Source organism: Physeter macrocephalus, chromosome 3 (assembly GCF_002837175.3).
Source record: "Physeter macrocephalus isolate SW-GA chromosome 3, ASM283717v5, whole genome shotgun sequence".
NCBI classification, from domain to species: domain Eukaryota; kingdom Metazoa; phylum Chordata; class Mammalia; order Artiodactyla; family Physeteridae; genus Physeter; species Physeter macrocephalus.
This window is the reverse complement of record NC_041216.1, coordinates 26,268,638-26,282,189: the sequence shown is the minus strand read 5'-3', so window position 1 is coordinate 26,282,189 and position 13,552 is coordinate 26,268,638. Positions and strand designations below refer to the sequence as shown.

Below are 13,552 nucleotides of genomic sequence, written 5' to 3'. Positions count from 1 at the left end.
ATAAAGTCTGTGGTGGGTAGAGTGTGAAATCTGGCATCAGAATATCTGAATTGGACCAAGACTCTGTAGGACCTTATATAGTCATTTCACCCCTCTGGACCTCAACCTCTGCATCTGTGAAATGAAAATTATGTTAATACCTGCCAGGAAGTCTATATATAATGTCTAAAACCAACACATGAGAAATAACAGTATTAGCGTATTGTTTTAAAATAGAGATAATTACCAGAAGAAATCATTTAAACAGCTGAAAATATTTGCCTCTGGAGAGCAGGGCTGAGGGGTATGAAGGACAGAGTCAGAAGGCTGCTGTTTTTTCCTGATGAGCCTTTGAAGGCAACCATCAGTGGGCTATCACTGTGCAACAAAATCTAGGTACTGCATTCTGTTCCCTGGGGGGCAATCTCTTCCTATGGCAAGGCAAAAGTACAAGCGAGCAAACCTAATCCTCAGGTCAGTGCTTTTCAAGGCTTTGATCAGGTCATGTCTGTTAGACAAAGCAAGGACAAACCCAAAGTCAAGGGGCTGCAGGTGGAGAGGAAAGAGGAAATATTTCTGAAAAATAATCCAATCTACCCTAAGTAATATTTGGGTTTTTAAAACTATGTAATGTATTCATTTGGCAAAAATTCACACTGACTCAGGTCCATTTCAGATCCTGATGGTGACGCAGATGTCCCAGGAGTGTTAACTCAGATTCTTTCTCTCTTTTACTGGACCTTTGTCTTGCCATTTTTATTCTGTCCTGGTTGTCTCATGCTGTGGCAGGCCACCAGTATGGTTGTCTCCTTACAAGAGTTTACCATGGGCACTAGAGCAAAACAGCCTGTCTTCTCTTAGTTTTCCTTCCATCCACCTAAATCCCTCCTTGGTTCTTTTTTTTTATAAAACAAATTTTTTTTTTTTTTTTGGCTGCATTGGGTCTTCATTGCTGTGTGCAGGCTTTCTCTAGCTGCAGTGAGCAGGGGCTACTCTTTATTGTGGTGCTCAGGCTCTAGATGCGCGGGCTTCAGTAGTTGTAGCACGCAGGCTCAGTAGTTGTGGTTCTCAGGCTCGGTTGTTCCGCGGCATGTGGGATCTTCCCAGACCAGGGCTTGAACCCATGTCCCCTGCATCGGCAGGTGGATTCTTAACCACTGCGCCGCCAAGGAAGTCTCCTCCTTGGTTCTTGAGGTGTGTCTGACCATTTGTCTCCTCTCCTTCTTTGTCTCTCCTATTTCCCACACCCCTTCAAAATTAAAAGGGGGCAACTTTTGCCTGCTTCCTTCACCAACAGCCAAAGGTGAAGTCATTCCAGAACTCCCAAAACATTTTCTTCTTAAAATGCAAAATGACTGGAGGCACTTAAATTTTTTGCATGAGTGCAGAGTGTTGCATAAATTAATATAGTTACAATTTTAAAAAATTAAATAAAAACCTCTCTCACCACCATTGTAAGGATAACACGAAATATATGAAAGTGTTCTGCAAATAAAAATGGCATGTTATTTCTTGAAAAGAAATAGGTTTTTAATATCTAAATCAAAACTTTAAAAACAATGACATTTAAAAATACTGTTTGAACTCATACATTAATGGTGAGAATGCTAAGTGATTCAACTTGTATGGAGTGGCTCAAATTTATTTCCCACTTCTGGGAATTTACCCTCCAGTTATCCTTGCACAAGTAGGACATATGAATATGGTCAGTCAATGCGGTGCTTTTGGCAGAAAACGACTGGAAATAACCTAAGTGTTAACGATAGGGCACCAGTAAATAATCTATGAAACGTGTCCACAATGGCATGCTATTTATCCGTGGGGAAAAAAATGAGGAACTTCTTGATATGGAAAATCTTCAAGATATTCTTAATATGGTAGTGGCAGCAGGTAGGGAAGTGCAGAACAATATAGAGTCTGCTACATTTCTATGAGAAAGAAGGAAAATAATAGTATACATTTGTATTTGCTTGTGCATGCATAAACAATGGAAGGATGCCCAAGAAACGAAGAACATTGTTACCTAGGAGGTGGGAATGGAACTGGATGGGGACCGGGATAGGGGTTGTCTGTTCAGTGTAACCATTATCATTTTGGATTTTGAAACCAGTAAAAGCATCACTAACCAGACTTTTAAAAACATAATTTGAGATTGTTGACCTTAAAAAAAATAAAATAACAAGACCTTTAGCTAGCCAAGATGAGTTTACTTGGGACTAGCAGAGGAATTGCAATTCAGGACAAGCCAACTATGGTGAAAACCACAGGCAAGTTCAAGGAGGCCAAGGGAAGGTCGGCTTTTACTAGATTTTAGAAGGAAATTGGGGAGGGCTGTGGCGGGTTTTTTACTGGCTGCAATTATGGGCAGCTTGTTGCTGTGTCAGAAGGAAATTTTCTTTCTCTCCCTGGGGCCTGTAAGATGCAGTGAGTGATACGTGTGTTAGAACCCTCCCTTCATGGTTTCCCCAGCCCATTTTGATTTAGGTTTCCTTTGTGCATTTTCACAAGATTATAATTTCAGTAAATTAATTAATCAAATACAGACACGCCTCATTTCATTGCACTTCACTTTATTGTGCGTCGCACACATTTCGTTTTTTACAGATAGCAAGTTTGTGGCAACCCTGCATCAAGCAAGTCTACCAGCACCATTTTTCCAACAGCGCTTGCTCCCTTGGTGTCTGTGGCACATTTTGGTAATTCTCCCAGAATTAAAAGTGGACCCTGAAGATGTAACTCAGTTGCTGCGATCTCATGATCAAACTTTATCTTACGGAGATGAGACGTTACTTCTTATGGATGCGCTAAGTAAGTGGTTTCTTGAGCTGGAATCTACTCCTGGTGAAGATGCTCTGAAATTAATTGAAATGACAACAAAGGATTTAGAATATGACCTCAACTTACCCGACAAAGCAGTGGTAGGACTTGAGAGGGCTGACTCTAATCTTAAAAAGCATTTGGTAAAATGCTACCAAACAGCACTGCATGCTACAGAGAAATCCTTCATGAAAAGAAGAGTCAATTGATATACTTTCATTGTGTTAGTTTAAGAAACTGCTACAGCCGCCCCCAACCTTCAGCAAGCATCACCCTATTCAGTCAGCAGCCATCCACATCCCAGGCTCCACCAGCAAAACCCTTTCATCAGCAAAAAGGTTAGGACTCCATGAAAGCTCAGGTGATGGTTAGCGTTTTTCAGGAATATTAAAAAAAAAAAAAAAAAAAGCATATACTCTTTTTGGACGTAATGCTATTGTGCACTTAACAGATTACAGTATAGTGTTAATATAACTTTTATTTGCACTGGAACACCAAAAAACTCGAGCGTCTCGCTTCACTGTGGTGGCCTGGGACCCGACCTGCAGTATCTCTTAAGTACACCGAGACGTGCCTAGCTCCCTCCCTAATTCTGTGGATGCAGAAGCAGCTTTGGAATCCTTAAAAAATACTATTTTGAGAAACGAATACACCTGAAATTAGCCCCCGTAACCAAATTCGTCACAGGGGATCGGGTGACAGAGCGCAGGGAGACCCCGAAGAGTCCTAATAGAGCAGGGCCGACGAGGGAAGGCGCTCCAGGAAACAGGAACAATGCAGAGGGAGCCCTAAGTGCACAGATGAAGCGTGAAGGAACAATTCTACTGTTATTTTGTGAAAATGCGTATTTAAAAGAAGCCGACGCACTCTCCAGACCGGCACAGCAAAAAATGTATGGGCTGCGGCAAAAAAAAAGGGTTAAATTCAGCGTGAGCCGGGGGCACGCCGGACCATGCCTCGGGTGCGGAAGATTTCGGAAGGATACGTGAGTCCACAGGATTGTCGCGGTGCCAGTTGGTCCAAAAGGAATCAATCCCACGCGCACAATCTCCACGCAGGAAGGAAGGCGGCTCCGCCCCCCGTTCTCCAGGGTGGATGTGACGTACCGTGATGCGAGCGACGTGCGTCTGCGCAGTGCGAGGCTGAGGAGCCGGGCCGGACGGCGCGCGTCTGCGCAGTGAGGGACGATGAGAAGCCGGACGGCACGCGCCTGCGCAATGAGGGGCTGAGACCGGAGCGTGGCGGCGCGCGTGCGTGCTGGGTTGCGTGCCTGCGTGCGTTCTAGGTTAGTCCGGTTCTGGCCCTGTCGTCCTCAGAGAAGAGGTGCCGCCGGAACGGGCCGAGTCTCCGCGTCCCTGGGAAGAGAGGCGAGGTTCAGGTCGGGGCCTTGGGGAACCCGGCGTCTGCGCAGGCCGTGGCGCCGCGGGCGGTTAGGGAGAGCAGGCCGCCCGCTGGACCCTCGGGGGGTCCCGGAGACGGCGCGGACCCGGCCGGCGTCTCGCAGGGTTTGAGGAGTGGGCGGCCTTCTGAGAAACAGAGGGCGTCGTTAGGCCGCCAGCGTAGTAGCAACGCTAAAGCTGCCGGAATTTGCGTGCATAGCGTCCCACCAGCCGGGAGCTAGTTAATCCTGTGTGTGTTAGCATCGTTTTACCAAGATCAGTTCACGGAAGACAAACTGCGGAAAGAGAATAGGCTAAAAACTATTCAGACTCTGGCTTAGCAGCCGTCGTTTACAACGGCGTTTGCTAAGTGCAAAGAGAGAATCTAGCTGCATTGAGCGTAGTGAGGGGGAATTACCATTTTTCTCCGTTATTTAAAAAAAAAAAAAGTGTGTTCAAATATTTAACACTGTTAACCTCTCCCGAATTTTTAGTGCAGTTATTGGAACTAAAAAAAAAATCCCCTCCAAAAATCTCAGGAGCTAATTGCTAAAGAGTGTATTTCGTTTCTCACCCAGGTAATTAAGTTTAGTCATTTCTCTGTGAAATAGTACTTGAAAAAAGACGACTTTGTACCTCCCCCGCATCGTGTGAAATGAAATACCCATGTACTTGTGTCTTGGAAAATTTTATTTGCAATATATTATTAGAAATTGGATTTTTAGAAACATGATAAAAGAAAATCTAAACAATACCAGCGTGTTGGCAACCTTACTGTGTTTTCATCTCAAAAAACAGCAATTGAAATGCTGTGAAAACCAGTGTTAATCTAAAATGCATTTTTCATGTTGAGTTGTGTTTGTGTATCAAAACCTTTTCCCTAGGAGGCACTTACTCTCCTTAAAAATGTTCCTAAAATTGAAGTTGTTGGCCCTTACAGAGTCACAGTGAAAGTTTTTCGAAAAAATTTTTTTTTTTTTTTTTTTTTTTTTTTCAGTTAACATCTTTAAAAAATCCAACATCAAAATGGCTTCAAAAAGAGCTCTGGTCATCCTGGCTACAGGAGCAGAGGAGATGGAGACGGTCATCCCTGTCGATGTCATGAGACGAGCTGGAGTATGTCCCCCAAAGTTTTCTAGCCCACCTCTCTTTTAAAACATTTTTGGATTTTTATAAGTCATTTTGAACAAAGTAATGTTCCATGTACTTCATGAAGTATTTCAAACGGACACGACAGTACAGCGACTAATTCCACCTGTTTATCTGTTGTGCACATTTACTACTTGTTAACATTTTGCTATATTTCTTTCTGACCTGTGCCTTGAAGAACAGGTGCTTTAAAGGAAGAAGGCATTGGAAAGCCCTCTTTGTAAATTTCCCTAATCCTTTTCCCTTTCTTGCCCCAGAGATAATTGCTGTCCTCATGAATCCATTCCATGCGTGTCTTTAAAGTAGCATTAGAGGGCTTCCCTGGTGGTGCAGTGGTTGAGAGTCCGCCTGCTGATGCAGGGGACACGGGTTCGTGCCCCGGTCTGGGAGGATCCCACATGCCGCGGAACGGCTGGGCCCGTGGGCCATGGCCGCTGGGCCTGCGCGTCCAGAGCCTGTGCTCCGCGACGGGAGAGGCCGCGGCAGTGAGAGGCCCGCGTATTGCAAAAAAAAAAAAAAAGGTAGCATTAGAGTGTGGTTCTCATTTTCCATGTCTGTGGTATAAACCTATATATACGCATATAACCATAGTGAATGCTTAAATAGCATTTACTGAGTGGTAGGTATCATTCTAAGCACTTATATAAACTTTTTAAAATTTTATAACCTTATGAATTATTGCCATTCTCATTTTACAGTTGAAGGAACTGAGGCACAGAAACAATCAATAAAATAAAGTGCCCATGTTGTAGTAAAGGTATAGATCCAGTTTGTTTATTTAAAAGTGCTGCATAGAGAATTCCCTGGCGGTCCAGTGGTTAGGACTACGTGCTTCCCCTGCAGGGGGCACGGGTTCAGTCGCTGGTTGGGGAACTAAGATCCCGCATGCCGTGTGTGGCATGGTCAAATAAAATAAAATTGCTGCTTAGTATTGCACTGTAGGAATATGCCAATCTATCCATTCCTTTATTACATTGTTTCACAGCATTCTAATACTATAATATTCTTGTACAAGTTTCATTGTTCACCGGTGTAGCAGTTTTTCTAGGCTCTATGCCTAAAAGGAATTGCTAGTTGCATGGTTGATGTTACTAGATTTTGTCAAATGACTATCCAAAGTACTTATATGTGGGCCCACCAGCAGTGAGGAAAATTCCCATTTTTTCCAATATTATCAACCTCGTAAATTTTTGCAAGGCAGAGTAGTATTTCGTTGTTTTAACGTGTATTTCTACCTTAAGAAAATACCAGGAGGGTTAAATGGCAACAGCAACTTTGCCAGGTGGATTATTGATAGGATGATCATCTAATGTATCACCTAAACCAGAACACTTGTGGGAGAAAGGACGCTAAGCAGACGGGGTGCTGGGACAGCGTCTTTAACTCATACTGTTCCAGGCAAACTGGGACAGACCTCGTGATTAAATATATTTAGCCATCTTAATAGCCGCAGGTCAGCCTGGTTCGGTTGCAGTATTTCCTGCCCGGTTATTTTAAAACACAGGGCAGCTGTGGAAATGTTTCTCTAAATTTATGTTGCAGTGTTCTTAAATATCGTGATGATGTCTTTCTCTTAGATTAAGGTCACCATCGCAGGTCTGGCTGGAAAAGACCCGGTACAGTGTAGCCGAGATGTTGTCATTTGTCCTGATGCCAGTCTAGAAGATGCAAAAAAAGAGGTTTGTTCCATATACTTGGAATTATTCCTTCCTTTGGCTTCTTTATCAGTTTCTTGAACTGTCTCTTGACTACATCTAAGACTGTTGTTAGCACAGACTTATTTTAAGAAAGTTACTTTGCTCGGACGTCTTCGGCACTAAACTAAGCCCTGGGAAGTGGAGGACTTTGCCTTTTTCCACTGTGCGTCCACGGAACCTGGCAGGTCCCTGATACCACGTGTGCTCAGTGTGGGCGGATGGGTGGGACCCTTTCATCAGTGTTCTGGCTCATACAGGCAGCCTGTCCTCCGCTTATAATTATGTTAACTTAATATAAAAGAGTCAAGTGGACATTTCCCATTCATTTTTTACTCTTTACTTGAAAGCTACTTCTTTATCAGTGACACAGACATGATTGTGTGATTCAGGTTACGTGGAACAACTCATACTTGATTTGTGGTTGGATTAAGGGCGGGGTAAGAGGTCCCCTGAAATTGTGTCACTTTTTCAGTATTGCGGTTCTTCCTTTTGAGGGGGACCAACACTGCTGGGAATCTGTCGAGAGCTGTAGTCCCTTTCCTCAGGAGCATGCCCCCCGCTACGTATACCAGACACCTCTGCACACGGTTTCACCGGGCTCAGGCTTCAAGGGCCGGTGTGACAGGAGTGTGGGCTGTACCCTGTTGGAGCAGAGCTGTGGCAGAAAAGCACGCAGAGCCCTCTCATGGATGGCCATCTCTGCCCTCCTGGGGAACCTGGAGCCTGATTTCCCTATGCCTCACTCTCAAATGCATAGAAAAAAGTGTATTCCTTTCTAATAAATCCAAATATTTCAGATTTATTTGCTAGATTGTGGAGTGTAAGAATATTGGTATTTCACATAAATTGTTGAAACTTTCTAAATAGCAGGTTAAAAATGAGAGAGTAGAAGTAAATATTCCTTCCGTGTTCGTTTTTGTCCTATGGTGTCTGGGTATTTTAGAACAGGTGACATCTTGTGTCTATTTATTGTTTAGTTCAGTTTCTAAAAGGAGTGAAAAAATTCTGTACTTCACAAATATTGTTCTAAGTTTTGCTTGGTTTAAAAACAACATAGGACATTTTACAGTCTTTAAAAGTAACTCTAAATAGTATATGTTGGACTAAAAATGTAAATTTTCATTTCATAATTTGCTTAATGACTAAGTTTTTAAAGCTTTTAACAATTTAAGATACCGTATTAAACCAATTTCTATTTGTAATTTCAGCAAGTTTGAAATCATTAGACTTCTAGGGTGTTTTGGTATCTGGGATACTAAAATATTACATCATTTTTATCCTCCAAGTTCCATTTTTCATAAGGTTAAAAAAAATTTTTGTTCCTTTTAGAGTTTGTTTTGTTTTTAGTTATTTATTACTATGTACATTCTTGTTGAAAACAATTCACGTGGCGTAGACAGAGTCAAACGTTAAATGTCCCTTTCTTGTTCTCCCCCTCCCCCAACCCTGCCTCAGTTGGCGATCTCCTTTGTCCATGAGTGTCTGTATACTGTACACATGTATGTGGGGGCATTGAGAGGTGTGTATATTTATTCTTTGTACAGGAATGAGATCATGATACGCCTGCAGTTCTGCAACATGGACATCGTTTCATGTTACTGTGTACAGATTTTCTGCATTTTTTACTAGTTACAATATTCCATTATAGAGAAACACCTTAATTTAATTTTTGTTCTGATATGAAAGTGTTCCTGCTTAACGCACACTTCAAGTGAAACATCTTCACGACCTTTTTCATTTTTTGAACTGTTACAGGGACCTTACGATGTGGTGGTTATGCCAGGAGGTGGTCTGGGCGCACAGAATTTATCCCAGGTAAAGCTGGGGGGCTTCAGCATCTCGTATTCTGCTGGGTTTGCTGCTAAAATATTTCAGGAAGGAGGCTGTGAATAGATTAGGAAAAGGTGAAATTAACAAAGTGGTGTTCTAGCTTAATTTTTTAAAAACCGTTTCTAATAACATTTACTATAGAAGTAAGCAAACAGTTATGAACAGATTCTGTGAATACAGTCCAAATGTAAGACTACTTGTTTTTTTCCCTTAACAGCAGCAGAATGATTAATTTTGTGCTTGTGAAGGGTTAAGCCTAGAAAGATAAGAGATTGGCTGTCTACTCAACCATCGGGGTTAGGGAGGTTGCAGGGGGCTGGAGCTGCCAGCTTGAATGAAAAATGGCATAAAAGAAGCCACTGCTTCTTCGTTTTGTCTTATGTGAAGAGTCAGCCTTCAGGAAGAAGAGAGAGAGGTGGCAGGGGCAGGGCACACAGAAGCTCATGAGGCAGGTTGAATTGGATATTTGGGACTGCTGAACTCCACTCCCTACTTTGCTGTCTGAAAACACCCAAAACAGCACATTTCCTCACTTCTGTGTCTTTCTCTCTAGAGTACAAAATGGCAAGGGTTAATATGCCCAAGGGAAATTGCTTTTCTTATCTTTAAACATCTTTAAGAAAAGGGTACCTTTTGCTTACAGTAAATGCCTTGATTGGGTTTAAGGATGTAGAAACACTACGAATTTGGTAGTTTTTATATTGATGATTTAGCAATATTGTTGAAAAATAGATTGAAGGTCTTGTGGTTTAAGCTAAAATCAGATTCTGCCAAAGTTTCCAGCCAGAGATTGGCTGCAGCTTAATGACAGCTTGCTGTGTTTTTGGTTTTCTTTGACTAGTCCTCTGCTGTGAAGGAGATACTGAAGGAACAAGAAAAGAGGAAGGGCCTCATCGCCGCCATCTGTGCGGGTAAGTACAGAGCCATCCTGTGTTCAAGTGTGTTGTTGGCTTTCTTCAAAAAATACGTGACGGGGTCGTCTTTAATTATCAGATTGTGTTCCCAGTACTTCTTCCCCTTCCTAAGGCATGAAGGGCATCTGTATCGGTGTATTTAGTTTGGGGCATGAGGTTGATGTCATCTCAGAAATTACTGCAGTTCTGTTTTCTGCCTCTCCCTGCCTTTGGTCTACGTTCTGTGAAACTTAGTGTTTTCCCTGTTTGGTGGACCTGGAGGAGAACGTGGCCCCTCTGGCACTCAGTAAACAGCTTGTTAAAGCAGATCCCCGTGCCAGGAAGTACTTCTGCCCGCACAGGGTCAGCAAGAATTGGGCCAGCATAGCGTCAGAGCTCTGCCCTGTGCCTGCCCTGGGGGGCTTCCTGCCTGATCCCTAGTGTTGAGTGCTGGCTCTTAGGTACTGTATTCTCTGCCACTTAATTTAGAGTAAGGCTGTTGGTGCTTTGCCGATGTCTCCACATCTTTGAAACCTCGTAATACTTTGGTTTTTGATACCATTTTAAAGTCCATCCTTTTTGCTCTAATATCAGATGATATTCTGCCATCTTGCATTTTTTTCATAGTGTAATTTTGGCAGGTGCCTTCCTTATTCATAGGTCTTCATTAAATGTTTTTCAAAAAGAGCAAATAAAGAGATGAATGTATGGATGGTTAAATAAAATGATGTGTTGATATTTTCTTCAATACAGTAGACTTTTTAAAAGAAGTCATAGGCCGGGCATCTGGGGACTGCATTACAGCAGTGGTTCTCAGAGTTTTTTCAAAGAGTTCGTAAGGGCAAAGCAGATACTATTAACATATTATTTGCCTTTTTCCTTCTTATTCTCACAGGAGTGACATCAGAGTATGACAGTGTCATCATTCAGGCATGGCTTGTGTGCTTGAGTATTCTTAGGTTGTAAACCTGTCCCAGTTTTAATTTCTAGCATGGCAGATATTGATAAATGTAACTTGTATAATAGCTAAAGGGGTCCTAAGACCCCTTTAAATGTTTGAGAACCTCTGCATTAAAGACCGGGAAGGACTGAGGGGCAACCACCTGGCAGGCCCCGTCCTTAGGTTCCGGTCAGCACTGACCTCTGACCTGCCCTTGGGGCTCGGGGATTTCTCTCTGCTGAAGGACGCTGCAGCCTAAGCAGCTGCAGCCCTCCTTGTGGAGGAAGACAGAGGTGCTGTCATTCATGCAAGGGCTTAGTCCACCACCACCACCAGCCGCCACCCCCGCATGCTGACCCTTACCTCTGCCTCATTCTTAGTGCTTTACCTAAAGGAAGAAAGGAAGGGTTTGGGCTGGGTTTGTCCTCTTAGGACTGTGTTGCAAGTAAAAACTGCATATCAGTTTGTCATTTTGTGTCACCAAATTAGCAGAATTACGAGCCACATCTGGTTCATGGTTTTGTGTTCAGGAAGACTTGAATCCCACGCTGCTAAGACACACAGGCCTTGTTGTCATTTTCATTCACATTGTAAAGTGAACGGAGCTAGTGACCTGTTGTCTTGTTGAATGTCCTGCACTGCCCCGCTGGGTGCTGCACAAAGTAGGAGAAGCGTGATGGCACATGGAGGAGATTGCAGCGAGGTTGGAACAAGTGATGGGAGAGATTCGGGTGTTTAAATCGGCAGATGAGAACAAGATGATTCTTAAATGTTGCAGTTAGGAATTGGGAACAGTTTATTGAACTGAAGGAATATTAGCTTAACCCCTAATATGGTGTGAATGGCAGAGACAGAAATTGGAAGGGAGGCTGTCTAGAGAAGAAAATGAGATTCACTGTGGGTGGGGCAGGGGAAGGAATCCTGGAGGTGACGAGCAGGCTGCGGGCAAGCGCCGGGCTGCAGGTGCAAGCTGGGGGCGGTTGCGGGGCATGGTGTTCCCTCTGTACATCACCACACGGTGGCGCTGTTGGCTTTCGCCTCTGGGCCTCCCAAGGCGGTTCTGTCCACTGTACCCTCTGTTCCCTGAACCTTCTGCTCCCTGCTCAGAGCTGGACCCCTCCCTGTTGCAGACCTGGCCACATTTCATCCACCAGAATCTCAAGTAATAGGAGCAGTGAAGTATCCCCTCGAGTTTTCCAGCTAGGATTCTGAAGCCCCAGCAAGCAGTAATTATGAGCTTACCGTACAGTCATTAATGTTATAGGCAGCCATTTTATCACCTGGAGGGAGCAGCCTAGAAATTCCTGGCTCACTGTATGACCTGCTGTCCTCATGTACGATCAGTCATCGCTTGAAATTTGTTTTAAAATATATGATCTAGGAAATTATTTTTTCTTAAAATCTTACAAAGTAAGAATTAAAGGTAATTCATGAATACATCAAATAAAAATTGAGATAATTACTCAATTTTTACACAGTCTTGGGATTTGGTACCGAACATAGCTCTCATATGCAGCGTACAAGTAAGGAGGAAGGGGGCGTCAAGTATATTTAAGAGGCTTTCGAGTTAAGATATAAATGAGGACTTGGTATGAAACTGACACCTGACGTTAAGACAGAAAGCTTATGTAATTACGTATCATTTGTTTGATCTTCCTGTTAGTAGCAGGTAAGATCTGAGTAGCCTGTAGGTAGGTCCGTTATATAACCACTTTATCCTTGGAACGGTGCTGTAAAACACAAGGTCATAAGAGCAAGTGCTTGGGTTTGCTGGAGTTAAAGTGTGCAGAGTCCGTCCTGGGATGTTACCCACAGTGCCCTAACCACTTAGAAGGCCACGGTACTCTTCTGAAGTTTTTCTAGGTGTGACATTAGGCCTTAGAAAGTTTTTCTTTTGTTATTTTTTGGTGGCTTAGAGGAAAAAGGTAGAAAAACTACTTTTCTAAAAGTTTTAAGATAACAAACGTATAAAACCTTTTTTGTCTTAGTCCCTATTTGAGGACTGTTACCTACAAAATATGCTTGTGATTATCAGTGAAGCTGACCATTCATAAAAATCTCAAGTTAGCACCAGCATATTTTGTTTTAACCTTCATTTTAAGAGGGAGCATGTAGAGGACCACAGGGGGCATTTGTGCAGGGTTCTTTTTTTGGTTTTTGTTTTTTTTGCAGTACGCGGGCCTCTCACTGTTGTGGCCTCTCCCGCTGCGGAGCACAGGCTCCGGACGCGCAGGCTCAGCGGCCATGGCTCATGGGCCCAGCTGCTGCGTGGCATGTGGGACCCTCCCGGACCGGGGCACGAACCCGTGTCCCCTGCATCGGCAGGCGGACTCTCAACCACTGCGCCACCAGGGAAGGTCTGGGCAGGGTTCTTAAGCGCGTAGTTGTAAGACCGAAACGCCAGTGCCTTTGTATCTCAGACGTGGGCATTTCACAGGTGTCTCCTTCAGGGCTGGGACAATGTCCTGTTCATTTTAATAATCCTACCACCTGATACATTTGGATAGACAGATGGATGAGTGCTAACTTTTCATTCTCAAGTAGAAAAATAAAACTAGTCTGTAAAATAGCAGTCAAGCCCAGGGGTTCAGAGAATACTAGTTGCCTTTAATGTGTAACTAAATCTTCCATCTGCAAAGGGTAAGGCAGGATGTTTTGCCCTCCGTGGTCTCTCCCTCCTTTGTACCACTGTTACACTTGCAGCCTGTCCCTCGAGGGGGCATGTCTATTTATCTGTTTGCTCCTCGGCTATAAAAGTAGATATTTTTGATTAAATGGTTATTGATGTGTTTTTTTTTTTTTTTTTTTTTTTTTTTTTTTTTTTTTTTTGTGGTATGCTGGCCTCCCTCTGCTGTGGCCTCTCCCGTT

The 13,552-nt window shown here is 43.3% G+C and overlaps 1 protein-coding gene across 2 annotated transcripts in view; it reads left to right on the top strand.

Annotated features, from left to right (window-relative positions):
• The first annotated feature begins 3,994 nt into the window (after positions 1-3,994).
• Positions 3,995-13,552, top strand: part of PARK7 (Parkinsonism associated deglycase) — a 16,763-nt gene continuing 7,205 nt past the window's right edge. The window contains exons 1-5 of one of the 2 annotated variants that reach the window (XM_007116740.4): positions 3,995-4,081; positions 5,173-5,291; positions 6,902-7,003; positions 8,777-8,836; positions 9,693-9,762. In XM_007116740.4, the coding sequence (XP_007116802.2) occupies positions 5,202-5,291; positions 6,902-7,003; positions 8,777-8,836; positions 9,693-9,762 (322 nt within the window). In that variant the 5' untranslated portion in view covers positions 3,995-4,081; positions 5,173-5,201. The other variant, XM_007116739.4, reaches the window with a different exon arrangement.